The sequence below is a fragment of the Mesoplodon densirostris genome, chromosome 7 (assembly GCF_025265405.1).
Source record: "Mesoplodon densirostris isolate mMesDen1 chromosome 7, mMesDen1 primary haplotype, whole genome shotgun sequence".
NCBI lineage: Eukaryota > Metazoa > Chordata > Mammalia > Artiodactyla > Ziphiidae > Mesoplodon > Mesoplodon densirostris.
In genome coordinates, this window is record NC_082667.1 from 966,735 (window position 1) to 992,555 (window position 25,821).

The 25,821-nt window shown below is 55.9% G+C and overlaps 1 protein-coding gene across 6 annotated transcripts in view; it reads right to left on the reverse strand.

Annotated features, from left to right (window-relative positions):
* Window positions 1-25,766, reverse strand: part of DEAF1 (DEAF1 transcription factor) — a 28,194-nt gene extending 2,428 nt beyond the window's left edge. The window contains exons 1-13 of one of the 6 annotated variants that reach the window (XM_060105582.1): window positions 24,773-25,766; window positions 22,536-22,633; window positions 21,017-21,146; window positions 20,583-20,729; window positions 19,928-20,067; window positions 18,976-19,041; window positions 15,350-15,476; window positions 14,467-14,595; window positions 13,992-14,120; window positions 12,087-12,334; window positions 5,175-5,261; window positions 3,463-3,602; window positions 2,979-3,334 (exon numbers count right to left, since the gene is read on the reverse strand). In XM_060105582.1, coding sequence (XP_059961565.1) covers window positions 3,268-3,334; window positions 3,463-3,602; window positions 5,175-5,261; window positions 12,087-12,334; window positions 13,992-14,120; window positions 14,467-14,595; window positions 15,350-15,476; window positions 18,976-19,041; window positions 19,928-20,067; window positions 20,583-20,729; window positions 21,017-21,146; window positions 22,536-22,633; window positions 24,773-25,061 — 1,797 coding nt within the window. In that variant the 5' untranslated portion in view covers window positions 25,062-25,766 and the 3' untranslated portion in view covers window positions 2,979-3,267. The other 5 variants (XM_060105581.1, XM_060105586.1, XM_060105584.1 and 2 more) reach the window with 5 other exon arrangements.
* Window positions 25,767-25,821: the final 55 nt, after the last annotated feature.

Consider the following 25,821-nt stretch of genomic DNA (forward strand, 5'->3'; position numbering starts at 1 on the left):
AATAAATTTTTTTTAATTTATTTTTTATTGAAGTTTAGTTGATTTACAGTGTTGTGTTAACTTCTGCTGTACAGCAAAGTGATTCAGTTATATACACATATTTTTTCTTTTTCACATTATTTTCCATTATGGTTTATCACAGGATATTGAATATAGTTCCCCATGCTGTACATTAGGACCTTGTCGTTTATCCATTCTATGTATAATAGTTTGCATCTGCTAATCCCAATCCATCCCTCCCCTACCCCGCTCCCTCTTGGCAACCACAAGTCTGTTCTCTATGTCTGTGAGCCTGTTTGTTTTGTAAATAATTTCATTTGTGTCATATTTTAGATTCCACATATAAGTGATATATGGTATTTGTCTTTCTCTTTCTGACTTACTTCACTCAGAATGCTAATCTCTAGGTCCATCCATGTTGCTGCAAATGGCATTATTTCATTCTTTTTTATGGCTGAGTAGTATTCCATTGTATGTATGTACCACATCTTCTTTATCCATTCCTCTGTTGATGGACATTTAGGTTGCTTCCATGTCTTGCCAACTGTAAACAGTGCTGCTATGAGCACTGGGGTGCATGTATCTTTTCGAATTAGAGTTTTCTCTGGATAAATGCCCAGGAGTGGGATTGTTGGATCAAATGGCAACTCTATTTTTAGTTTGGTAAGGAACCTCCATGCTGCTCTCCATAGTGGCTGCACCAATTTACATTCCCACCAACAGTGTAAGAAGGTTCCCTTTTCTCCACACCCTCTCCAGCACCTGTTATTTTTAGACTCAAAAGAATAAATTTTTTTTTTTTTTTTTTTTGCGGTACGCGGGCCTCTCACCGTTGTGGCCTCTCCCGTTGTGGAGCACAGGCTCCGGACGCGCAGGCTCAGCGGCCATGGCTCACGGGCCCAGCCGCTCCGCGGCATGTGGGATCCTCCTGGACCGGGGCACGAACCCGTGTCCCCTGCATCAGCAGGCGGACTCCCAACCACTGCGCCACCAGGGAAGCCCAAGAATAAATTTTTAATTTGTAAATTACCTGACTATGTAGATTACCTGACTCTGTAAGTCTATACAGTATTTAAAACTTCATGTGTGCTGGGCTCAAGCCCACGGTGTTTCACACCACACCTAAAAATTAACTCAAGATGGGTCATAAATCTAAAAATAAGAGCTTAAAGGGAGCTCCCTGGTGGTCCAGTGGTTAGGCTCCAGCACTTTCATTGCCATGGCCAAGGTTCAATCCCTGGTTGCTGAACTGAGATCCTGCAAGCTACGCTATGTGGCCGAAAAAACAAAAAAAAAAAGAGCTAAAATTATAAATGTTTTAGAGGAGAAGAGGAGATTTTCCTAACCTTGAGTCAGGCAAAAGTTCTGAGATATGACACCAAGAGCGTGATCTCCATTAAAATTTTTTTTTTTTTTAATAAACTGGACTTCTTGGGACTTCCCTAGTGGTTAGGACTCCATGCTTCCACTGCAGGGGGCCCGGGTTTGATCCCCGGTCAGGAACTAAGATCCCATAAGCCTTATGGCACGGCCAAAAATAAAAAATAATAGATAATAAAAATTTTTTCAAAGTAAACTGGACTTCATCAAAATTAAAAAAACTTTTGCCCTTAAAATGACACTATTAAGAAATAAAGAGACAAGTCACAGACTGGGGGAAAATACTTGGAAATCACGTATCTGATAAAGGACTTGTATCCAGAATATACACAGACATCTCCACACTCAATAAGAAGAGAAACGATCCCATTTAAAAACGGGCAAAAGATTTGAATAGACACTTCCCCCAAAAAGATATACAACACCCAATAAGCACACACAACGATGCTCAACATCTTTAGACATCAGGGAGATGCAGACTAAACGCACTGATGTCGCTTCACACCCGGTAGCAGGGCTACGACCAGAAAGCAAGAGCAAGCACTGTGGACGTGGTGGACCCGCCACCGGGGGGCGGGTGGTGCAGTCACTTCGGAGAAGTTGGGAAGTTTCTTACTAAGGTTAAACACAAGTTTACCATGTGACTCAGCAAACCCATGGACGCACGTAGCCAAGACAAACAAAACCCTGTCTCCACCCTGGAGCTCACTCGTGAGTGTTCACGACAGTCACGTGGCGGGAACCACTCAGATGTCCGTTGGCTGAGGATGGAGGGCAAGACGAGGTCCAGCCACACCGTGGACGCTACTCAGGCTCCACGTGGATGAACCTTTTGAAAACACGCTGGTCAGAGGAAGCCAGATGCGGGAGACCACATGTTATACGACTCTTGCTACGTGAAATGTCCAGAAGAGGCAAATCTACAGAGAAAGAGATTCGTGGTTGCCAGTGGCTGGGGTGTGGGCCCGAGGGGGCTTTTGGGGGTGATGGAAAGTTCTAAAACCGAATCGTCATGTTTGCACAAATGCAAACTTACTAAAACCCACTGAATCGTGCCGTCAGAATTAGTGGATTTTATGGTATGTAAATTCTACCTCGATGAAGATGTAAAACACACACACACACACACACACACACACACACCTCACGTGGGATTTGGAAAGAAAAGAAAGTCGGCACGTAAAAGCCAAAGCAACTCGTGGCCCTCGTCCAACTGTAAGAAGGTGAGTAACATTAACTACCTTTCCAGGTCTTCGGGGAGCACACAGAATTCTGGGGAGCACAGTGGGCGGGCCCAGAAGCTGCACTGTCGGCACCACCATTTATTACGAGGAGCCTGGGGTTTAAGTGTCTTCAGGTCCTACCGAGTGTTCATGATGGCTCCCACGTGAAAATTACGGTTTTTGAACTGCACTGTACACCGATTTTTGTAAATACTGGGTTGGCCAAAGAGTTTGTTTTTTTCCATAAGATGGCTCTAGTAGCGTTTAATTGTCTTTAACTTCACTTGAAACAATTTTGTTAGACTGTATTGTGACAGCTGTCATATCAGCATGCATTTAAAAAAAGTTATCGAAATTGGTGAAATTTTGTGTAGCCATTTTAATATTGAAGAAAAAAAGCAACATTTTCAGCATATTATTCTTTACTATTTCAAGAAAGGTAAAAACGCAGCTGAAACCCCCCAAAAAAAGACTTGTGCAGTGCATGGAGAAGGTGCTGTAACTGATCAAATGTGTCAAAAGTGGTTTGCGAAGTTTCGTGCTGGAGATTTCTCGTTGGACGATGTTCCACGGTCAGGTAGACCAGTTGAAGTTGAAAGCGATCAGATCGAAACAATAACTGAGAACAATCAACGTTATACCACGCAGGAGATAGCCGACATACTCAAAATATCCATATCAAGCCTTGAAAATCATTTGCATCAGCTTGGTTCTGTTCATCGCTTTGATGTCTGGGTTCCACATAAGTTAAGCGAAAAAAACCTTCTTGACTGTATTTCTGCATGCGATTCTCTACCTAAATGTAATGGAAATGTTCCATTTTTAAAACAAATTGTGACAGGCAATGAAAAGTGGATACTGTACGATAATGTGGAACAGAAGAGATCGTGGGGCAAGCGAAATGAACCACCACCAACCACACTGAAGGCCGGTCTTCATCCAAAGAAGGTGATGTATATATGGTGGGAGTGGAAGGGAGTCCTCTATTATGAGCTCCTTCTGGAAAACCAAACGATTAATTCCAACAAGTACTGCTCCCAATCAGACCAGCTGAAAGCAGCACTCGACAAAAAGTGTCTGGAATGAGTCAACAGAAAATGCATCATCTTCCATCAGTGACGCAAGACCACATGTTTCTTTGATGACAAGGCAAAAACTGTTACAGCTTGGTTGGGAAGTTCTGATTCATCCGCTATATTCACCACACATTGCCCCTTCGGATTTCCATTGATTTTGGTCTTTACAAAATTATCTTAATGGAAAAAATTTCAATTCCCTGGAAGACTGTGAAAGGCACCTGAAACAGCTCTTTGCTCAAAAAGATAAAAAGTTTTGGGAAGATGGAATTATGAAGTTGCCTGAAAAATGGCAGAAGGTAGTGGAACAAAACGGTGAATACGTTGTTCAATAAAGTTGTTGGGAAAAATGAAAAATGTGTCTTTTCTTTTTACTTCAAAACCGAAGGAACTTTGTGGCCAGCCCAATAAAACCAAAGCCTATGCCTTTATCAGGGCAGCGTGTCACAGGAGCACAAACCGAACACAATCAACGGAAGAAATGGAGTCTTTGTCAACAAGGTTATACCTGAAATATAACCACCCAATTCACCAAGAGAGGTTCCAAGACTGCAGCTTGCATTTAGACAAAATGTTATCTGGCTAAAACGACTCCATCAAGAAATAAAGCCACGAATCTTCCTCTGATGGTGCAAAGTCAGGGAAGAGTCACCGATCAGCCGCCCTCTCGGATCACGAGCCAGCAGGAGCCCGTCCACCCGGCCGGCTGCTCCTGGCTGCCTGGGCTCCTCCCAGCGTCCCCAAGCGCAGCAGGCGTGTGGGCCCTCTCCTCAGCACACAAGCCATAGGTGACAGAAGGGAAAGCAGACCTGCGGGGCTCTTTCCCAAGTCTCCCGCCCCGGGAACGGGCCAGGGCTCAGGAGCGTAGCTGGGAGCCCCTGGACACGCTTTCCGCGCTGTGCTGACCCCTGCAGCCCCCTGGGAAGCCCTGAGACGCAGAGGAGGAAGATGCCACGTCCCACACACCCTGGTCTTGGGGGTCATTCCTGCCCACCTCCCACCCGAGGACATCTGAGGACGGGGCGCTTTGGGAAGCCGCCAGGCACAGGGTCCCCTGCACGGCAGAGGCTGTGTCCGCAGATGCAGCTCCAAGTCACAGGCACCAGGGATGGGATTTTTTACTATTTGTCCACCCGGCAAGTTACCTTTTTTAATCATGGAAAGTTTCTAAGAGGAGAGGATAACCCCACAGGCCCCAGTCAACGGCTTGGCCCCTCACTCTGAGTAAGGGTGAGAAAAGTGATAAAAACTTGAACTAGCAACTGCTACTCCAGAATACTCTTTAATCTTCTCAGAATTAGAGGTCTACATGTACAAGCGCGCTGACTTTCAGGGTCTATGACGAGGCGTCCAAGGCTGGGGAGCACTGACCGTGACAAGGTCAAGGCCGTGGGGGAGCAGTGGCCTCCATGGCCATGGCCATGGCCTGTGTGGCTGCCTCGGGGCTTTGCCGGAGCCCAGGGACAATGCAGAGGTGACATGGGGGGGTGCCTACCTTGCGCTGGCAGAAGGTGGAGCAGTAGTTGACCTTGTGGCAGCCGGTGCACTCGCTCAGGGCCTCCCGGCCGCAGTTGACACAGAACTGCTGCAAGAGGGCACAGGTGTCAGTCGTGGGGACAGGCTGACCCGCGTCCCCGCCCCCCGCTGCCCAGACGCGGGGTGGGCACCTGCTGAGCGGGAAGCAGGGCTCCGGATCACACCGATGCGCCAACCTTGCTCCAAATACCAGGGGATTTCATTGCCACCAAGTATGTGCAGGAAACCAAACTGGGGAAGGCCAGGATTCTCAGTTGTCAGGATCGTCTCCTGAGCGGTCGGGCCCTGCAGTCCCCCAGCCAGACCCTCATCCACAGCCCAGGCGCCCCCGGCCCAGCCACGCGGCTCCATTAGGTGGGTCTTCTGTGTGTCTTCCCCACAAGACGCGAAGGAGCCTCTCCTCCTAACCAGCCAGGGAGGGGGACTCCGGTGGCACCGGTAACGCTGGTGTGTGCAGCCGGGACCCGCGCGTCCGGCGCACCCGGCTGCACTGACTGCAGGCCAGGCCCCTGCTCCCAGCCGGCGGGTGAGTGTGTGACTTGCACACCCATGAGCCACACCAGACGCCCGTTCATCACACCACTGACCGCCTCCCACCGCTACCCCTGAGAGTATATGCAAAGCAGCCAACTGCTTCTTGGTTCCTGTTCTGGATTGCAGCTCCTTTCTCTGCCCAGCGCTGACTGACATGCTCCACCCCGAACCCCCGCCACCCGCCTCACTCGCTTCAGGAGACACGCACGTTACGGGGACTCTGAGATACTACTAAGTTAGCTTGTCCCCTGTCTCTACGTTAAAGAACAAAATACTTACAGAAAAAAACCGAAGTCTGTAACCACACATAGAAATTCCTCCAGGGAGAGCAAAGGTCTCACAGTTAGTGAGAGCAGAGGTGTGGCTGCCCGTGAGGCTCGGGGACCCCACGGACCCTCCTGCCTCTCAGCTTGGAAGTCCTCAGGGAAGCGGCCTCGTGTCACACCCTGTCCCCCACAAGCCCGCAAGCCCCGCTCACCTGGACCTGCCATGTTGGTGCTCCTGGCACCAGCACAGTTCTTGGAAAACAGCAACCACTCAATAAATACCTCTTAACTGCATCAAAAGCCTGTGTCGTGAGCAGACCTTGTGGGGCGGGAGCCGCTCTTGGGCGGCAAGTACTGCCAACCCCGGGCTCCCAACACATCCCCTTGGGAATTACTTCTTAACCCAAGCTAACCGGGGGCAGGAGATCCAGCTCAGACACGCCGGCTGACACACAGACGGAGACGGACGGGCACAGTGCCCTCGGGCTGTGTCTGCACACACCGATTACAACCCACACGGCTCCGTGCTGCCGGCCGAGAGGGCCCAGATCTTGGTTCCTAAGAGCATTCGTTCTCCAATAAAGGAACCAGGCTCCCTGGAGAAACGGCGGATTCCAGGGCTGGGGCGGGGAACCCCCAAGGTGGGCCTGGAGCGTCTTCTAGCACCAGAAAGGAGGGAGGTGCTCTGAGGGGCACGTAAGGGACGCGGGAGCCGACTGAGAGCTCCAGCTGTCAAAGCCAAACCGGATGAGCAAAACAAGTAACACGGGTGCCATGAGCCCATCTTCATACAAACAAAGGTATAAACAAATGTACAAGAGACAGATTCCCCACGGAGAAGAATTCTGGAACTATTCCTAGATCACCCCTGTCCAGGAGGGGGACCCCCACCCAGGGTGACTAGGGGAGGAAAAGGGGAGATCACTTCACAGATGGAAACCCCCGATCTGCCCCAAGTGCGCATGCTGGGCCTTGGGCCCTGGGGCCCTGGAGTGAGATGAGTCTGTGAGGGGGGCCAGGGGCTTATAAGAAGAGACAAACCAGAGACCTCCCCCTACCCTGGCACGGCCAGGAGGCACGTCTGCAGCCTGGAAGAGGTGTCACCGGACCAACCCGCGGGCACCGGCTCTCTTCCGGTGCTGAGAACAGCGTCTGCGGTGCAGCCAGAGGCGCTGCCCAGACCGCCCGCCGCTGCTACTCTTCGGGCCACAATTCCCTCTTGAAAAGGAAGTTGGGAAGATCATCGAAGGTCTGAGAAGGAGCCGGGAGACATGAACACAGGCCAGAGCACAGAGATGGGGCCCAGAGTGCACGCGTTCCCCCAGCCAGGGGCCGTGGCAGGCGGCCCAGCGCCCTGCAGCCACGTGGCTGGCTTGTGCTGGACACAGAGTCCTTGACGGGAAGGGCGTCTGGTCTTCCGCCCTGTTGAATCTCTGCTGAGCTAACTATATACACACAACACAAATGCCCCATGGTTACAACTGGCAAAATCTCCTTAATAGTTCAGCAGGGCTAAAACTTGATTTTTCAAGAAATTCCACATAAAACGTCCAAGCAGGCAGCCCTGCTTCCCTCCCTGGGCCGCGAGCACCTGTGCCCTCACAGGGAGCCAAGGAGGGAGGGTCCAGCCTCCTCCTCGGGGTCCCGAGGTCTCACTCGTCCGGTCCTCCCCACCAAACCCCAGCACTCTAAGGAGGATGCTGTGGACAGGATTCTCCAGAAGAGTTCTCCGGGGCAGCCCTCCCCCAACCATCCAGCTGGGGGGCTCCGTCTCACCCTGACGACATCAGGGTGTCCAGCAGCCTCTCCACAACAGCTACCGGTGTTCCCCACCTGGCCTCCTGGCTCATCGTCCCCCAGGCCCCGCCGGCCGCTTCTCACTGCCGTCACCTGCTTCAGGGACACGTTTTGCATCCCCTCACTCACACGTGACTCAGGTCAGGGCCTCTCAGCCCCCCGAGCCCCCTGAAGCCCCCGGAGGATCCTGGGGAACAAGTTCTCCGAGGAGTCCAGTTCCCAAGAACCCAGCGTCCAGGTGCTGTGGTCATCACGGGGCCACAGGGATCAGACACATTGCCCGTTACAAAGGGTAAACACACAGGGTGCACAAGGTGGTCAACCCACGTCTGCAAGCAACTTAACCAGGTCACCCGAGGAGCCTCGTGACACCAGCACACACAAAAGGACACTAGCGTCCACCCACCGGTGGTACCCGGACAGGACGGATGCCTAGCTTCTCCTCGCCATGTGATCAGCTTACAGGAAAACTACTGGAGAACACGTCACACCTATAGCTCCGGAGAGAGGACAAACACACCTGTAAGAGCTCCAGCCATTTTCAAAGCTCAGGATGCGGGGACGTGTCGGATGCCTTGGCGGGGGAGGTGGGCTCAAGCCCCTCCCTAAAGGCTGAGCATCCTTCCGCCAAACAGGATTTTAAGGATAAAAGGATTTCACGTTGCATTTCTTTCTTAGAAATCCATAAAATTACAAATGAAATGAAAAGCCCAACCTTTCACGGTGGGGACCTCAGCGATCCAGCTACGGCAGATGCTCCTGGCTGACCCGACGGACACGCACGTCAGCACGTGTCCCACGTGGGTCGAGGGGGAAGTTCTGTACAACAGGAATTCAGCTTCTGGACCCTTAAATGTGGGATGAGCGTGGCCATGACTGTGGACTATTCCTACGTGAAAAACAAAACCCACGCCGCTGACTCAACACGGTGCCCTGAAAGTAACCTCGGGACCGACCAGGTGGAAACGCCTCGCTCCGTCTTTTTCATGCCACCTGTCTTTGGAGAATTTTCACAGAGGGGAAGAGATGTGTCTAATTTACTTGTAATTTTATTCTGTGAAAGACAGGTCCACAAAACTTAATGAAAACGGTAACACGGAAAGCTAAACCGTCTTCCCGCTGGGCTTCCCGCTGGGGTGAGGGTCGGCCTCCTGTGCTGTCGGTGACACCCGCCCACCCGCCGTCCAGCCACACAGCGGTCTCCCCCACTCCCATAGTCTCGGCAAGGGGGCATCCTCGCCAACCCCCGGGGGAAGTGAGGGTCGCCCCCCCCCGCCGTGCTCATCAGGGACAGGTGGTGGTGAGGCCGTGGGCACGGCACACGGGACACACGGTGGTGGATGCAGGATGGGCAGCCGCCCTGGCCAACAGTCTGGCGGCTCCTCAGAAAGTGAGCCCTGAGCCACCGTGGGACCCAGCGGCTCTGCTCCCAGGTACACACCCAAGAGAAGTGACAACACACGTCCACGCAAACAGCTGTGCAAAAATGTTCAGGGCACTGTTCACGACAGCCAACAAGTAGAAACAACCCAAATGTCCACCAATGGTTGAGTGAAGAAACATGTGGTGTGACAACTAATACTTAGCCATAAAAAGGAATGAAATTCTGACCCAGGCTACAACGTGGATGGACCTTGAAAACACTCTGCTCAGTGAAAGAAGCCAGACACAAAAGGCCACATGTTGTGTGATTCCGTTTCCAAGAAACATCCAGAACTGGCAAAGCCACAGAGACAGAAAACAGGTTGGTGCAGCTGGGGCCTGGGGGTGGCGGGGAATGACGGCTAACGGGCCCGGGGCTGCTTTGGGAAGGGATCTGGGATCAGACGGCGGTGACGGCTGTAGAAGTTAGTGAACAAACTACTGGACTGTGCACCTTAAAGGTGTGAATTCCACAGTATGTGAACCATATTTCAACGAAGAAAAAAATGCCCTTTTGTTATGCATACTGGGGATTTTTCTAATGTATATGATCAGAAACATGAACATATGAGTGCAGTTTGTGATTAAGACGCTGGTTATAACTGCAAAAACCAGATACGATTAAGTATTTTAAAAACAGGACTAGTAAAATGTTTACAAACATGAAACATGCAGAAATTAAATTTTTTAAAAATTGGTGGCCGAGCAGGAGACCACTTTTGCTCTGCATGTGCGCCTCCAAAACCAAACGGAATGAAGGAACGATTGCCGTTCTGGTGACCAGAGCAGCCTGTAGGGCTGACCCTCCCAGACAGTGACCACTGAGCACAAGACACAGTGATCTGAAGGCTTGAAAGCAACTAAAGGAAGCAGGAATGGGGGTGGGTGGGTACTGAACCCCGAGGAGGGGCGGGGAGAAAGGCCCAGGCAGGTGGGGCAGGAATGGGGGGGGGTGGATCCAACCCTGGGGTTGGGGAGGTCCTCGAAGGTGGGGCAGGAGTGTGGTGGGGTGGATCTAATCCCGAGGGGGAGGGGGAGGGGAACGACCCCCCGAACGTGGGGCAGCTTTTCCCTCAGGGCCTCCCCACCAGGTGTGTGCGGCCACAGCAAGGGGCCGTGGTCACCTGGGCTGGGGGGCGGGCAGAGGGCTGAGGATGGAGCTGCCAGATGGCTGGAAACCAAGGGAGACTGAGACCGGCACAGATGGCCACAGGCACTTGCTGTCCCCAGGCAGCCAGCACAGAGCTGAGCCAACAGAAATAGCAGCCCAGAAGGCGGCGCTGAGCAGGGACCTTGGTGTCCCCACCCCCGCCCCAGAAGGGCCTGCATTCCCGCACGTGAGGGGGCGGCAATGCCGCCCCCTCCGCCCGCCCAGACCAGGACTAGAGATGTGACGGGCGGAGGTAACCGAGACAGACCCCCCATCACACAACAAAGTTCAGGAGACCAGCCAGGAGCTCAGCTGCTTCTGAGAACCAAGTCCAGCACTTTTCAGGGGAAGAGAAAATCCAACAGAATTCAGAGCTTCTGCCATGAATAACCCAGAAGGTCCAACAAACAGTCAGAATGACTGGAATGTGAAGGAAGGAACAGAGCTTCCACAGTCAAGAGGAAAGGAGTGAACAGAAGCAGATCCTGAGGTGACCCGAAGGTCAGGATCGGCCAAGATATTAAAGAAGCAATGATGCAGATGGTCAGTGAAGTACAGGAAGAGGCAACCGTGCTGAGCGGCTGGCGGGGGCGCAGCGGAGTAAAGGCAGCTCCATGAAAGACGCACGTAGACTTTCAATCCACTGCCTCTTGGCGACGAGAGCCCCCCTACTTAAGATCCAGCAATCCAGGTATCGCGGCCAAAAAAAAAAAAAAAAAAAAGGAAAATGGCACCTGAAAAGCTCTTCTTTCCCCTTACCTGTAAAAAGTAGTACTGGGCTTCCCTGGTGGCGCAGTGGTTGAGAGTCCGCCTCCCAATGCAGGGGACGTGGGTTCGTGCCCTGGTCTGGGAGGATCCTGCATGCCACGGAGCGGCTGGGCCCGTGGGCCATGGCCGCTGAGCCTGTGCGTCCGGAGCCTATGCTCCGCAACGGGAGAGGCCACAGCAGTGAGAGGCCCGCGTACCGCAAAAAAAAGTAGTACTAACTGAAATTCTTTTTCTTATTCAGATTGGTGGAAATAAACCAATTCAACTCACCTACAAACCAAAGTGACACTGAAGACGCATCACTGTCTGTTCTCCCGCCTCCAGCCGCCCCCAAGAGGGCTTGGGTACCGAGCAGCCCGGCCCACCCTCCTCCGGCCCCAGGTGAGCCCTGGGCAGTGAGGACACACCTCCTCTCGGCACCTGCCCCGCGTCACCTGGAAGACTACATCCCGAAAGGCGCCACAGGGCTGAGGGACCCTGTGCTGCAGGAGACGCCCTGGGCTTCCTGAGCCACGGGGACCTCGTTGGCAGCGAAATACCTGTGACGGCGCCTCTGGGGCTGAGAAGCCAGTCCCCGCAGGGCCGAGATGCGGGCACCGAGCTGGGTGCCTGGAGGGGCTGGTGACCACAAGACACACACCTGCTCTGACCTCTGCCCCAAAGACACACCAGAGAACGCTCCTCCAGATTTGGTAACACACGAGACCCGTTTCCCCGGGAGGAGGATGGCCTGACAGGGTGAGTGACATCTACAACAGGCGGGCACTCAAACACAACGGCTGGTGTGTGTGAGGGACAAAAACGCCCGACAGGTAACGGTGGCCACTTGTCTATCAGAGAAGCTTCACTTGTACGTGGGCCTCCGGATCCCCCTGCCCAGGAAGGTGGGCGGGCTCTGCAGGTGGCCACCAGAGACCCGCTGCGCAAATGGTACCTCTTTCCGCTCTGCATCTGCCTGGACTCTGGCCTGGGCCGCGGCGGCTTCTCGGTAGGAGCTGGCCTGCTTGGCCTGTTCAAACAACGTCTTCAGCTGCTGCGCGGTGCTGAGCAAGGAATTGACCATCTCCTCCAGGTACAGCCAGTTCCGCTGTTCTGACATATCCAGCCCGTTGACCACAGCGGGAGACACGGCTTTGGTGGGGGTGGAGGGCGGCACCGCCAGGGCGGGCAAGGATGTCAACACTAGCGTGTGGAAAGCAAAACACAACAAGAACTTAACCCGTCTCCTGGCTTCCAGGTGCCTCCACACGCTCATCCAATGTGGGAAAGTAGGGTGGCGAACAGATGACACCCACGGCCCCGCCTTCAAGCCGCCCGTGTGGACGACACAACAGCTGCAGGTGAGGTGACCACAGAGCTTGCGCAGAGCCGGTGGCGGGGGGGCGGGGGCTGTTACACCACATAAAAAGTAAAGCAGACGGAAGAACTAAAACCTCCTGGTTTCGTTTCTGCTCACACAGAAAGCCTTCGGGGATGTCTGTGGTCCCCAGGGGGCTGATGAGGGATGCAGGAGACAAGGTCCCCTTAGCTGGAGAAGAAAGTCATGGAGGCGGGAAGGAACCTCAGAGGGATGCTGCTCTGGACGGGAAGTGGAGACTCGCACACGCGGACACGCAAGGGCTCCCCGCCCCTGTCCCGGGGGGCCTGGGGGCAGAGACACCCAGGCTGTGCTGCTGAATGTCTAACACCCTCCCAGAGAAGAACCCCTGACTGTAGCGTCGGCCGAGTCCTTGGTGTAAAAGCCCCACCAAGGCCCATTTCCAGCCCCCAGCGAGAGGCCACTGGACACAGGTTGCAGGAGACACACGGGAGCTGGACGAGCGACGCCTGCCCCCTCGGCCACGGCCAGACCTTGCTGTGAACCCTGCCCCGCCCCCGCAAGGGCACGGCCCTGGGGCCGGACATAAGGAAACGGGCAGCATGACAGGGTGGACAGAGGACGCAGCAGCCGCTCTAGGGGACCCCGCCAGCCAAATCAGGGACCATCCCAATACAAATCATCCCAGCAACAGGTTGCAGAGCCCTGAATGAAACAGGAAGCCACACGTCCACGCTGAAACAAGCTAAGAGACAAGTAAGCAGACGAGGGACGAGTAGCCCAGGCCTCGCAGCTCTGCTCAGGGCACGGCCGACCACATGGGGCGGCCACTCCCCATCCAGGCCCCGCCCAGACCCCGCAGTCAGCAGGGCCACAGCCCGGCCAGGAGGCTCACCAGGCCTGGGGCCAGGGTCTGAGGCAAGGTATGGGGAAGAGGCAGAACGGAGGCGAGCTTTAAGGGTGGGAGGGGTGTCACAGCAAGAGGAGAGAGCGGTGAGACAAGCAAAGGAGAAGGAGAAGGGGCGTTTTCTAGAACTCGGGGCAAGTTTCTATCTTGCTGTCTTGTCTCTGGCGGAAACTGTGAAAAACACAAAGGTCCACCAGCTGGGATTACGATGCTCCCTGTAAAACAGTGTCCTGACATAGAAATGTGTCCAAAACGTGCCGTCAGTGACAAATCGCTCAAAATGCACACGCGGGGTGATGTCCCCATTAAGCTTCAGGCGGGGCGAGTTGCAGACATGCACACACCCTCTCACCTGAGGCCACCCGGATGAGCGTCCTCACGGGACAGACCCCAGGCACAGTGTCCTGGTCAGAGCCTGGCCGAATCTCAGGCTCTGCAGGTCACAGGTCGCTACGTGAGCAGCCTCACCCCACACAGAAACGAGCGGCAGCTTCCAGTGAAACCTGCTTTACAAACACAGGCCTGAAGCCCCACACCCCACTTCACCTAGGAAGCCTTTCAGAAAGATGATTCTGCACATGACGGCCACTGGCGGAGAATTCTTCCACACTGACCTATTTTGGGATGAGATGTTGGCAACGCGGCCTCCGGAAACGGTGCGATCTGACAGCTGTCCTGATATCCTGGGTAGTGGGGCTCCGGGTGGCCAACCCTGCATGGGGGCTGCACGCCTGCTTCTTGTACTGTCAGGGGAGAGGGACACGATGGCGTGAGACCCAGCTGTGCTGCACGTCCAACAGGGCAGCTCCTGAGCCGTGGAAGTGGAGGACGTGAACTGTCAGAGGGACAGTATTTGGGATGTTCTGGGTGAAATAAAACACAGTACAAAAGCCAGTTTCCACTGTTCCCTTTCACTTTCCGGAGGCGGCTACCAGAGCATTCCACATGCACATGGGGCATTTCTGCCCCCCGGCGCCCGTCTAGGCTCCGTGAGCAGCCTCAGCTTCTCAGGCCCTGGTCCCGCCGCCCCTGCCTGCGGGGGTCCAGCGACCCCCTGGGGCCGCGTTGCCAGGTGCTGAGACAACTCACCTGTGGCTCCTGCGAAGACGTCGCCCTGGGCCGGACTCTCCGAGATGACCGCGGTGGCCTCCACGGTGGACGCCCGGTCGAAGGTCAACGCGCCAGAGGTAGTGATCTGTCCTGAGGGGGTCACGGTGACTGGAAAAGCAGGAGAGCTGTCACTGCGTGCTGGGCCCACCGGGCACATCGCAGAAAAACCCAGGGGCCAAGGCGGGATGCGCGGGGGCCACAGCAGCGCCCACCGGCCCACAGCCACCTCTGCAGGGGTGGTGCCTGGGGGGGGGGCCAGAGACGCCCACCCCAGCAGACGCAGCTCCTGCTGTGTGTCCTGAGGACCTGGATGTACTGTCCCATCAGAAAGCAAGAGATAAAATTTAAAGGAACGTAAGAAGGGCTTTGTAGTCTGAATTAAGAGAAAGGTTTTCGTCAAAGCTGAAGAGAAAACACAGCGGTGCCCCCGGCGTTCTGGGGGCTCTGCCTCCGCCTGCCCACCAGCCCCAAGGACACAGGGCACCTCCCCTGCAGGAGCCGTCAGGCTGCTGACAGCCCCTAGCGACTGGGCGCCTCCCAGGCCTCTCCCACCACCGCAGCCCCACTCGCCTCGCGGTTTCAGAAGCAGGTGCCTCCCCCGCCTCGCCCTCCCTACATGTGCCCCAGCCGCGCCTGCCCCGGGGCGGCAAGACCTCGGAGGGCCTGGGGGCTGCGCGGACTGAGACCCAGGCCTCCAGTCGCAAAGTGAAGTCCGTGCCGAGGACAGGCCGGGACCGAAGAGGCCAGGGAATCCCCGTGAGCGGCAGCCATGCTGCTTTTGACCCAGACCCCTCGGCCACACATGTGAGCGGGACATGCTAAGAGCATGTCGCGTGACGACAGCTGCTTCACTGTGACTCACAGGTGGTGGCGGCTGCGGCGGGAAGCAGGGTGATGTTCTTGGGGGTGTCCTTCTTGACGGGTGTGGCAGGCAGCTCGTTCTCCTTCTTGCGCCTCTTGTAGGGGACGAAGAGCCTGACAGGCCCGCTCTGGGGGAGGGGGGCGGGAGGAAAAGTGAGATGTGTGGAAACGCCACCCAGGACTGTTCTCCAACAGCGACCTGCCTGGAGACGTGCCCAGACTGCGGCCAGAAGATGGAACCGTGCAAAGCTCCCTTAGCTCCCTTTAGGCCCCAAACGGCTTAAAGTAACAGAAAAGGTACTTTCAGAGAGAACGTGTGAGTAACAGCGCTTCCAACAGGAGAGTAATATCAACACGAAATTTTTAGGAATTCCCGGAAGACAGAAAGCAAGTGGGGAGCAGGGGGCGCCCCGCAGACCCTGAGGCCCCGACACGCGGGAGGAGAGAACCTTGACGGAGCAGAAACAGCAGGAAAACGTGAAGGTCAGGGGAGCCTCCCAGCTCACGCCCAAGACCCCTGCGGGCTCGCTGGCCCTTCCTGCTGCCCATTCAAACCTGCTGTGGACCCGTGACTGAGCTTCTGTCCTACGCGCCAACCCCAGAATCTCCACCGGGCTCTCCCCAGTGGCTCCTCCCTTTACTGATTTTCTCCACGTGTTGAGACGTTGCCGTCACCTTCTAGGCTAAACTGTGTCCTCAGGACCACCTGTGAGGCCCTGACCATCAGGGTGGCCGTATTTGGAGTGAGGAGGCAGCGGGGGTCTGGAGGGTAGGGCCCTGACCCGTCGGGGTTAGTGCCCTTGTAGGAGCAGCTGTGTAAGCGAGAGCTTACAAGCCAGGAGCAGCCCCGCCAGGCACAAACCAGCACCTTGACCTGGGCTGCCTGCCTCCACAACTGTGAGAAAGTCAACGCCTGCTCCTGAAGTGCCCTGGCCTCCTGCCCAGCCCCCGCAGACTGAGACCCGTGCTGACAACCCTTTGACGTGTTTCCTTCAGCCCCGAAGACGTAGAGGCTTCTTGGAAGTCTCATCTGCTGCCCCCATGATGGGCAGTGCCTGCCGCCTGCTGCTTTTCTTCTGTGTGGTTCACATACCCCTGGTCCTTTACATGACTCACAATTTTTGTTGAAACTGGACATTTCAGGCGCTGTACTGAGTGGCTGTGCAGATGACTCCCCCTCCCTCCAGGGCCTCCTGGCTGCAGTCCTGGACAAAGTCTCTCTCATCACAGTGTGGCCCTGCTGGCCTCCAGGCGGCAGTGACCAAGCTACCGCACCAGCTGTTGGGCTCAGCCGACTGCTCTACCCTTTGCAAACTGCTCCACTGTCAGATCCAGTCACACTAGGCTCCTGTACTGGGGGGCTTTTAGGACAAGCCTTTGAGGGGGCTCCTCAGGGTGGTCACTGTCCCGTGGGAGGTTTAGCTGGCTGCCCTCCTGCATTGCCGGCCTCCTCCCCACGGGCTGCCCTGGAGCAGGGCAGAAACGGCACTCAGTCCATCAGCCCTGCTCGCCGAGCTGCTTGGTCTTCTCAGCTGGCCTCAGCTGCATGGACCTCCACCCTAGGGGCAAGCGGGGCCAGGACGATGGAGCTTCCCTAGGCCGAGCTGGAGGGACGCAGGGAGTGGCAGGGTCTGACTCGACTGCCAGACTCACAAGATTTTCCTGGATAAATGTTTCTTTTTTTGTTGTATGCCCCCAGGACAATCTCCAGAGACCTTAAGTGGTTGCTTTTTATCATTTTCACCAGTTAGGGTTACTTATTGGGGGAGTGGGTCCCTGGAGCCCCGCACAGCACCACTCCTGAAGCAGGAGCCACAATGTTTCAATTTGATGAAGTCTGACCTATGAGTTTTCATTTCATGGATTGTGCCTTTGGTTCCATGTCTAAGAAATCCCTGGTCTAACCCTAGATCACAAAGATTTTCTTCTACAAATTGTAGTTTAGTTTTGGACACATTTGGCTGTATGATCCATCTTGAATTCGTGTGTATATAAAGTGTGATGTTTAGGTCAAGGGTCACTTCTACGCCTGTGAGTGTCCGACTGTTCCCACACCTGCAGGTCTGTGTGTGGACAGTGGGTCTGCTCCTAGATCGATGGGTCCCCCTCTGCCAAACACGGTCTTGACCGCGGAAACAATACAGCAAGTCTGAAAGTCAAGTGCTGCGATTCCTCCAGTTGTAGTCTTCGTCCTCAAAACTGTGTTGCTACCCATTTCCTCTGCCTTTTGATACGAATCTTAGAATCAACTTGTTGATGTCTACAAGATCCTGCCGGGGCTCCGAAGAGACCCGTGTTAAACCCACAGACCAGTGTGGGGAGAAGGACGTCTTCACTGCATCAAGGCCTCCAGCCCGCGGGTCCACGTCTTCTCGGAGTTCTCTTGCTGGCAGTTTCTAGCTTCAGTACACACGTTCCATACATGTGCCGTCAGGTGACACCTGAGGGTTTCGGCGTTTGGAGTGACCGTAAACAACCCTACCAGGTACTCCATGCTTCCCGAGGGGGGTGACCCCCCACTCTGCTCCTCCTACCCCTGGAAGATCTCCAAGGATGTCACTTACCAGTCTTCCCAAGCAAACTTTAAAAGTATCTTATTCTCACACAAATATCCTACTGGTCATTCTACTAGACTCATGTGTGATCTACACACGAACTAGACAATTTTAGAATCTTTGGTTTTCCCACTCAACACCTCTCCAATTAAGTTTTCTTCCATAGCTGCTGCTAATTAACCAGGTGAGTAATCAAAATTAAAAAAAGAAATCGCATCATGCAGCTTCCTACTTAATTTTAAGACATTTAAAAATAATATTCAACAATAGGAACATTGAAACAAAACTGGTAGTTCACACATAACAAATTAGTATCACACTTTGAAAGCTATACAGCAACATACGTTAAAACTAATGCAAATATCCCTTTTCTTTAAACAGTTAAGAATTTAGGATAAGAAAAGACTTCAAAAGACATTAAAAGTTCTCTATATAAATCAGCTCAGTGTAGTATTTTTTATGACGTGATGTTAAAAATGAAAAACATAAAACAGCGCATATATACTTGTCGTCACCACAAAAAAAAAGTACGGTTAAGACAATGACATTATAGGGGCTTCCATGGCGGCGCAGTGGTTAAAGAATCCACCTGCCAATGCAGCGGACACAGGTTCCATCCCTGGTCCAGGAAGAGCCCACATGCCACGGAGCAACTAAGCCCCTATACCACAACTACTGAGTCTGCGCTCTAGAGCCCACGAGCCACAACTACTGAAGCCTGCGTACCTAGAGCCCGTGCTCTGCAACAAGAGAAGCCACCACAATGAGAAGCCCGCGCACCGCAATGAAGAGTAGCCCCCGCTCGCCGCAACTAGAGAAAGCCTGCGCGCAGCAACAAAGACCCAACGCAGCCAAAAATAAATAAATGAATAGATTTATATATAAAAAAAAGACGATGACATTATAGGAGCTTCCCATGATTTAAGGAAGTTTCCCTTAACGTCCTTTGAGCAGCCCCAGGGCCCACCTGAGGCCTCACTCATCAGACTAATGTTCAAAAACCAGAATTTGAGGGAGAAACTAAGCTGGAAGCAGCCCTGAGAGGAGCTGAGGGGAGCAGGGGCCCACTCACCAGGGTCATGTCATCACAGCAGGCGGCACAGGTGCAGGAGGCGGCATGAGGGTTTAGGATCCCATCCTGAAGTTTAAAAAGTACCGCGACATGTGAGAAAGTCGGCTCTGAAGTGAGTCAACAGCCCCAGATCTCAACCAGTTTCACCCCGATCCCCCTGTGAAGGTAAAATCCCACCATTTCCAGAACCTTCTCTCTTGTACACGTCTCTGCTGGTGGCAGCATCTATCTCTCCCCTGCCAGGGAGTGTAGGTGTGATTTCTCTATCAACTTCCTAGAGCTAAACCGGAAACAGCAATGAGGAGCCCTATCCTCTCATGGATGAGCTCAAGGAGAGAGAAGTGAGGTGTCTTTTAAAAAGTCACAGGCAGGGCTTCCCTGGTGGCGCAGTGGTTGAGAGTCCGCCTGCCGATGCAGGGGACATGGGTTCATGCCCCGGTCCGGGAGGATCCCACATGCCGCGGAGCGGCTAGGCCCGTGAGCCATGGCCGCTGAGCCTGCGCGTCCGGAGCCTGTGCTCCGCAGCGGGAGAGGCCACAACAGTGAGAGGCCTGCATGCCGCAAAAAAAAAAAAGTCACGGGCAGAGTTACTCAGTTTTCCTCTGTCTCCCCCATGTATACGTGCTATTAAACTTCCGTTTGATTTTCTCCTGTTAATAAACAAACAAAAGTCACACAAAATCAAACGGAAGCTGTTACGTTACCTCATCCACTCCTCACAACAAGGTGTGGAGCAAACGCCCCCAACATCCCATTTGGAACATCAGGAAGCAGATGGAAAGGTGATGTAACTTGCCCCAGGTCACACAGCAAGTGAGCGGGGGACTCGAACCCCATCTGATTCCAGCCTGTGAGCCCTGGAAAGCCCTGCAGCCGATGCCCCAGGAGGCGGGCCAGCGGCTTGTGGCTCTGAGCTGAGCAGGGAGGGTGGGGAAGCGCGGCACCTGGGTACCTGGATGAGGCACTGCAGCGGCCGCCCCGCATAGCGGATGCTTCTCTTCCAGTCTTTGCTGCTGGCCCTTCCTGCCATGGCTTCAAACTCGGTAGGACTGTACCAGTTCTCCCCCTGCTTAATGCAGCGCCCCCGGCCTCCTGAAAGGACGAAGCCACCCGCTGTAGTTCCCGCTGACATCGGGCCAGGCCCATCTCCCCTCCCGCCCACTCCCCCTCGGCGTCCCGGGCCTGCGTGCTCTCAGCCACTCCCTCGGCGCCCCACAGTGAGCCCACATCTGCAGGCAGCGCTTCCCACCGCATGCCTGAGCTCCAACCTGCTGAACACAGTTACCACACACTCCATCACATCCCACACGGAGCTCATGACCTCTTCCCACTTGCAGAGCCTTCTACCTACGGGTCACCCAGCTGACCGAGGACCTTAGGAAACATGGTCCAGCCCTGCCCCCACCACGGGCCACCCCATTCCTCAACCTGCCCATTTGCTTAACTAGTTTATGAGTCATTACAACCATCCTTGGCCCCAACTTACAGTGGGGGATGCAAAAGGAAGGCGATCCTCGAAACAAAATAAGCAGCAGCCTGGGCCCACCCCACGCGAGCCCACCTGGGCCCACTCTGTGCCCACCTGGGCCCACCCCACATGCGCCCACCTGAGCCGAGCCTGCTCTTATACAAGGTGCCACTGATGTTCCGACAGCGCACAGGCAGCTCACTGTCGTACACCGATGGGTCCCAGTTGTACTTAGTTCCACCTTTCTCTTGGCCAGGAGCCAGAGGAGTCGGAGGAGACTGAGGGCCTTGAGCAAAGAAAGCATCATGAACATGAGAGACCCTGAACGCACCCCGAATAACAGAAAGGCACAAAAAACATCTTGATTCTAACAGGTTCTTCCCCCCGCTCAGCAGCATCACCCCCTGTAACTCTGGGCAACTCTTCTGTTGCCTGAAAAAATCCTCTTTTTATACTTAAACTAAATAGTATTTGAAATTTGAAATTCACCACAAGATAAAGTTCACCCCCAGGATAAACTCCACCAGCTCTCAGAGCGTTTTGCCCCCGAGGCCTGGAGCAGGAGGGCAGTACCGGGGGTGAGAGGGGCAGCGGGTGCCTTCAGCCCGGCAGTCTCCACGATGCTCCCGTCCGTGTGCACGACGATCAGCGTGGCCTTCTCGGTGTTCAGACTGTCCCCGATCTGAAGGGCTGTCCTGCCCGACTGGAGGAAAGAACACCAGTAGTCTCAAGTGACAGCGGCTGGAGCACACCTGCATGCCGGGATGTGGTCCTCCAGAGAGGTTCCAGCTGACACCGCCACCGGGGGGCCCACCATGCCTCATGTCACCTAGGCGACACTAGGTCTGCATGGCTCTGAGCAAATGTTCACATGGCTTGTCTAAGTGAAGGGATAAATGTGTTCCTGGAACAGGAAATGCCCTCCCGTCTGCCTGGGCAGCCTCTGAGGTTGCAGGCCTCAGGGGAGGGTTTCCGAGAGGCCAAGTTCATAACCACAGCCAAGGCCCAGTGCAGGACCCCTTCTCATGCCCGAGCCCACCCAGACACGGGGCCTCCCAAGCCATGCTGCTTACATGCCTCTCCACTGGGGCTGGATGCTGCTGTGACCGCGCCTGCCTCCTCTGGGCCAGCCAGATGCCCCTTTCCTATCCCTGCGGGCACTGAGCCCACCCCAACTGTCCATAGGCGCACGGTCACGGCCTCACTCAGACAGCCCTGGAGTGGACTAGAGACCCCGGCGCACCCCGTCCACACCAAGGCCTGGGACACTCTCATGCTTTCACGCTGAGAGGATAAAACTAAGACAGAGGCCTTTTCTTACATCTGAAAATGTGGCCTTCAAACCAGGGTAGGTGAGTAGAAGTTTATCGTGGGATTGCGGGCCCTCCACCCGGCGTGCACATGCACACACCTGGCCTGCTCTCACAGACCTGCAGGGTCAATGCCTCAGTAAGGGCGTCTACACTGCTTGCGTCTGAATCACTGAATTCGTACAGCTCTCGACCGGAAAAACAGAATGCTTTGTGTTCATTCGAGAACCACAAAGTATTTTTCTCATGAAGGTGTGTGAGACACGTAGATACTTGAGACCCCCTCTCCTTGTCAGTTTCCAGAAGGATCACACTAGTTTCTGGGTCTTCTTGTCCTCAGAGCCTGCTGACCTGGGGCCGCCCCTAACTCCCCGACCCTCTGGCTCCACCCCCTCCTAGAAAAAACGAGAACGTGACAGTCTGCTGTCAGGCAGGACACCGGCTAGAGGCACCAAGTCACTGCCCGGCTATCAGCCTGTGCGCATCCTGATACCATAAGAAATAAACCAAGACTCTTAAATCTGCACCCCTGAGCCCTTCACCAACCTGCTGCCCTTACACTCAGGAGCAACAGTTTTCTGTCTGTCATATCTCAGTAACAACCACTTTGCTTTCAGGTGTACAGCGTCCCAGGTGCGTGATCCAGGCTAAAAGGAAACCATGCGATCTCCCCTCCCTTCCCCTCCCCTCCCCTCCCCAGGCAGTCGGCATAGGGCAGGCTCAGGGTCTCTGGGGGACGAGCCCCCTCCCTCGGGGCCGGAAGCGCTCCCATGGCGGCTTACCAGCACGTGGCCCGAGAGCGAGGCGGCGTTCGCCACCGACGTGGTGAAGACGTTGTCCGCCGAGGCGCCCACGTTGGCCACTGTGACAGTGGTCACCTCTGCAACACAGGAGCCTGACTCAGGGCCCAGCCAGAGGCCACTGGGGATAGGGCGAGGGTGGGGGGCAGCCCACGGTGGATCCAGGTCAGGTACCTGAGCTACCGTGGGAGGCCTCACGCTGTACACGAAACGCCCGACCAACGTTTCTAGACCAGTCTGAATGACCTGGTCCTTCCGAGGACAAGAGGCCACCTCTCCCTCCCCACAGAGCCTGCCACGCACAGTGAAAACCACAGGGCACGCCCGCCCTCACGCACCCACTGAGCCGGCCACGGCTCTGCCCTGGCATCTCGCTCCCTTCTAGTTAAAACCATACCCCAAAGAGGCCCCTAAAATCCTAGAGTTCCCTCCCTTCCGGGTGGGATCCTCCTGGCCCCTCTCCTGCAGGTCAGCGCAGGAAGGCTCATGTCTATCCCTCCCTCCCCTTCCTTCACCCCCACCTGCCACGGACCTCTTCCTCCTGAAAAGCGGCAGACCTGCCTGTGCCCACCCCACGCGCCCCCCAATTCTAAGCCCGGCCCCTCCCAGCAGCGTCTGTACACGGGGGCGCCGCCGCGCCCCGCCCCCCGTGCTCCCCCCACTGCCCATGGCCCACTCCTGACGGGCTGCCCTGGACAGCCCTCCCTTGACGCTCCCCCAGCCACCAGGGGTGGCGCTGCCTTCCAGAATGTCCCAAGCCTAGAGCGCTTGTGGCCTGGGGGAGGTGCTCAAACTGACCGAGAGTCCTGCACATTCCATCAGCCCGAGCTCACTAAACTGCTCTAAAAACACCTGTTCCCCATCTGTCTCCTCCACCGTGTCCCAGGGAGCCGCGGGCCGAGGGGTCTGAACACAAGCTCAGGTCTAAAGAGCTCGCCAGCAGCCCAGGAGGCAGCCTCAAGCCAGCAACGTGTCCTGCTGAGTTACAGAAACCCGGGAATCACCTGACCTTGGTAATTCACAACCAACAAGTTTTAACATACTGGAAAAACACAAGGATAAAACTCTGCGGGAAAGAAACACTGTGATGTCAGTACGTGTCTCCAATGTTGCCACAAATAGCATCACATTCCCTTTCTGCATTCAGAAAAACACGTGCAAAAACAACACAAACCTGAAGAAAAACCTCACCATCCAAAATCTCAACTTTAAACCAGAGTTTAGCAACAAAAATGGAATCCTTTAAGGGCCACAAAGCCTTCTTTCCCTGCCTTTTGCGAGGATCCCGGACAGACCACAGGCACGGGGGCAGTGAGGGAACTGGCTGCAGGCCCCACGCAGCTCCTCCGGGGCCAGATAAACCGGAGCACTGGGTGGGGAGGCCGCTGTCCAGTTCTGAAAGCCATGAAACTCCCTAGGGGAGAAGAGCCTTAGGATGCTCCCCAGGGGTTCCAGTGCCCAGCTCTGCCGGCCACACGGGAGCCCAAGTGGGAGGGAACAATGCTTAGGAAAGTCTCTACCTCCTTCTGAACGGTGCCCAGGGGAGACGCAACCTCTAAAGGGCGCTTTGGGGCGTGGCTCACGAACCTTGAAAATGAGAATGTTCTGTGAGGCAAGAACAAAAGTGTGGGCCAGCAGCCCAGGTGGTCCCCGAGGAAAGGAAGATCCGTAAAGGAAATGGGGGCCCCGCGGACAGGCCAGAGGGGACTGCCCCCAAAGGCTGCAGGCCCTCCCAAACTAAGTGAGATGCCTTGCTCCCCAGGGCTAAGGTCACACCTGAGCAGGCCCTCAGGATTCTGGGTGACCAGATGCTCGAACCCCGGGCTCCTCCAGGACAGGACCCGTGTCTGACCCCTGTGTCACCAGCTCCCAGGACAGAGGAGGAGGGGACACACAAGGCACGAGACAGGTGCTGAGAAGGTTCTGGAAGTAGCGCAGAGCATTGAAAGGAAGGAAAGGAGTTCAGGGAGCAAGTATGCTGCAGGGCAGGGCCAGGATGCTCCCATGGGGCAGGTGTGCAGGGACCACACGGCACACGAGGTAGGTGCGAGGCATGTGCTGGGGGAGGATGGGTGTGCCAGTCAGCCAGGCGTGGGCAGGGCAGGTGGGCGTGGAGCAGGTGTCGGCAGGTCGTGCGGAAGTGTGCGGGGCAGGCGCGCAGGGCAGGTGTGGGGCAGGTGCGGACAGGTGCGCGGGAACCGCGGGCGGGCTGCACTTGCCTGCGAAGGCGGCGGCCGCGGCGGCCTCGTCGGGGCCCGGCAGGGCCTCGGCGCCCATGTCCATGTGCCCGGGCTCGGCGGCCATCACCGCCACGGCCGTCACCCGCCGCGTCTCGCGCTCCGCCTCCGAGTCTCCGTCCTCCTCCGAGTCCTCGTCCCTGCTGAGCACCGGCTCCTCCGCCTCGCCTCCCGCTGCGGCCGCGGCCGCCGCCGCCACAGCGGCCGCGGCCGCCACCGCCGCCGCCTCGGCCAGGCCCAGCTGCTTGGCGGCCGAGTCCGAGTCCTCCATCCGGACTCCGCCGAGCCCGCCCGAAGGCGCCGGCCGGGGCCGCCCGAAGGCCGGGACGGAGCCCGAAGAGCGCCGCCTGAGGAGGCCGCCCGAGCCGGACCGAGCCGGGCCGAGCTTGACCGAGGATGGCTGCCCGAACCGAGCCGAGCTGAGCCGAGCCCGCCCGAAGCCGGCCGCCAAGCCGAGCCGGGGCCGCCCGAACAGGGGCCGAACCGGCACGAAGCGGCCCTGTCGAGTCGAGCCGAGCCGAGGCCTAGAGTCCGGAAACGAGGGGGGCCGAAGTGGTCCGAAGTGCGGAGCCGAGTCGGTCCGAATTGGTCCGAGGCCGCACGAGGGTTTCCGAGAGGCTCTGCGCTAGCCCTCCTCAGGGCCTAGAAGGCCGCGCCGGCCGTGGTCCCCAGTCAACAGGGTCCCCTACTGTGAGGCCGACTCCGCCGGTCTCCGACGCAACGCGACCCGGCCTAGAGAACCTTGCGCTGCAGGCTCCGCCTGCATCCGCCGCCCGCGGGAGCCGAGCCCGCCCGAATAGGAGCCGAGCGGAGCCGAACGCACCCGAGCAGGGATCCACACGAGCGAGCCTCGGCTCTCCGCCTCCTCCTGTCCGAAAGTGCCCGAGCGCTGTCGGACGGGCTAATCGGGCCTCGGCCACGGTTCGGAATCAAGTCCCGAAACACGGCGCCGTCGAGCCCCTTCGGGAGCAGAAGCGAAAATGGCCGAAGGGACGCCGTTTGCGTCCGGCGCCGAGAGGCTGCCGGGATCA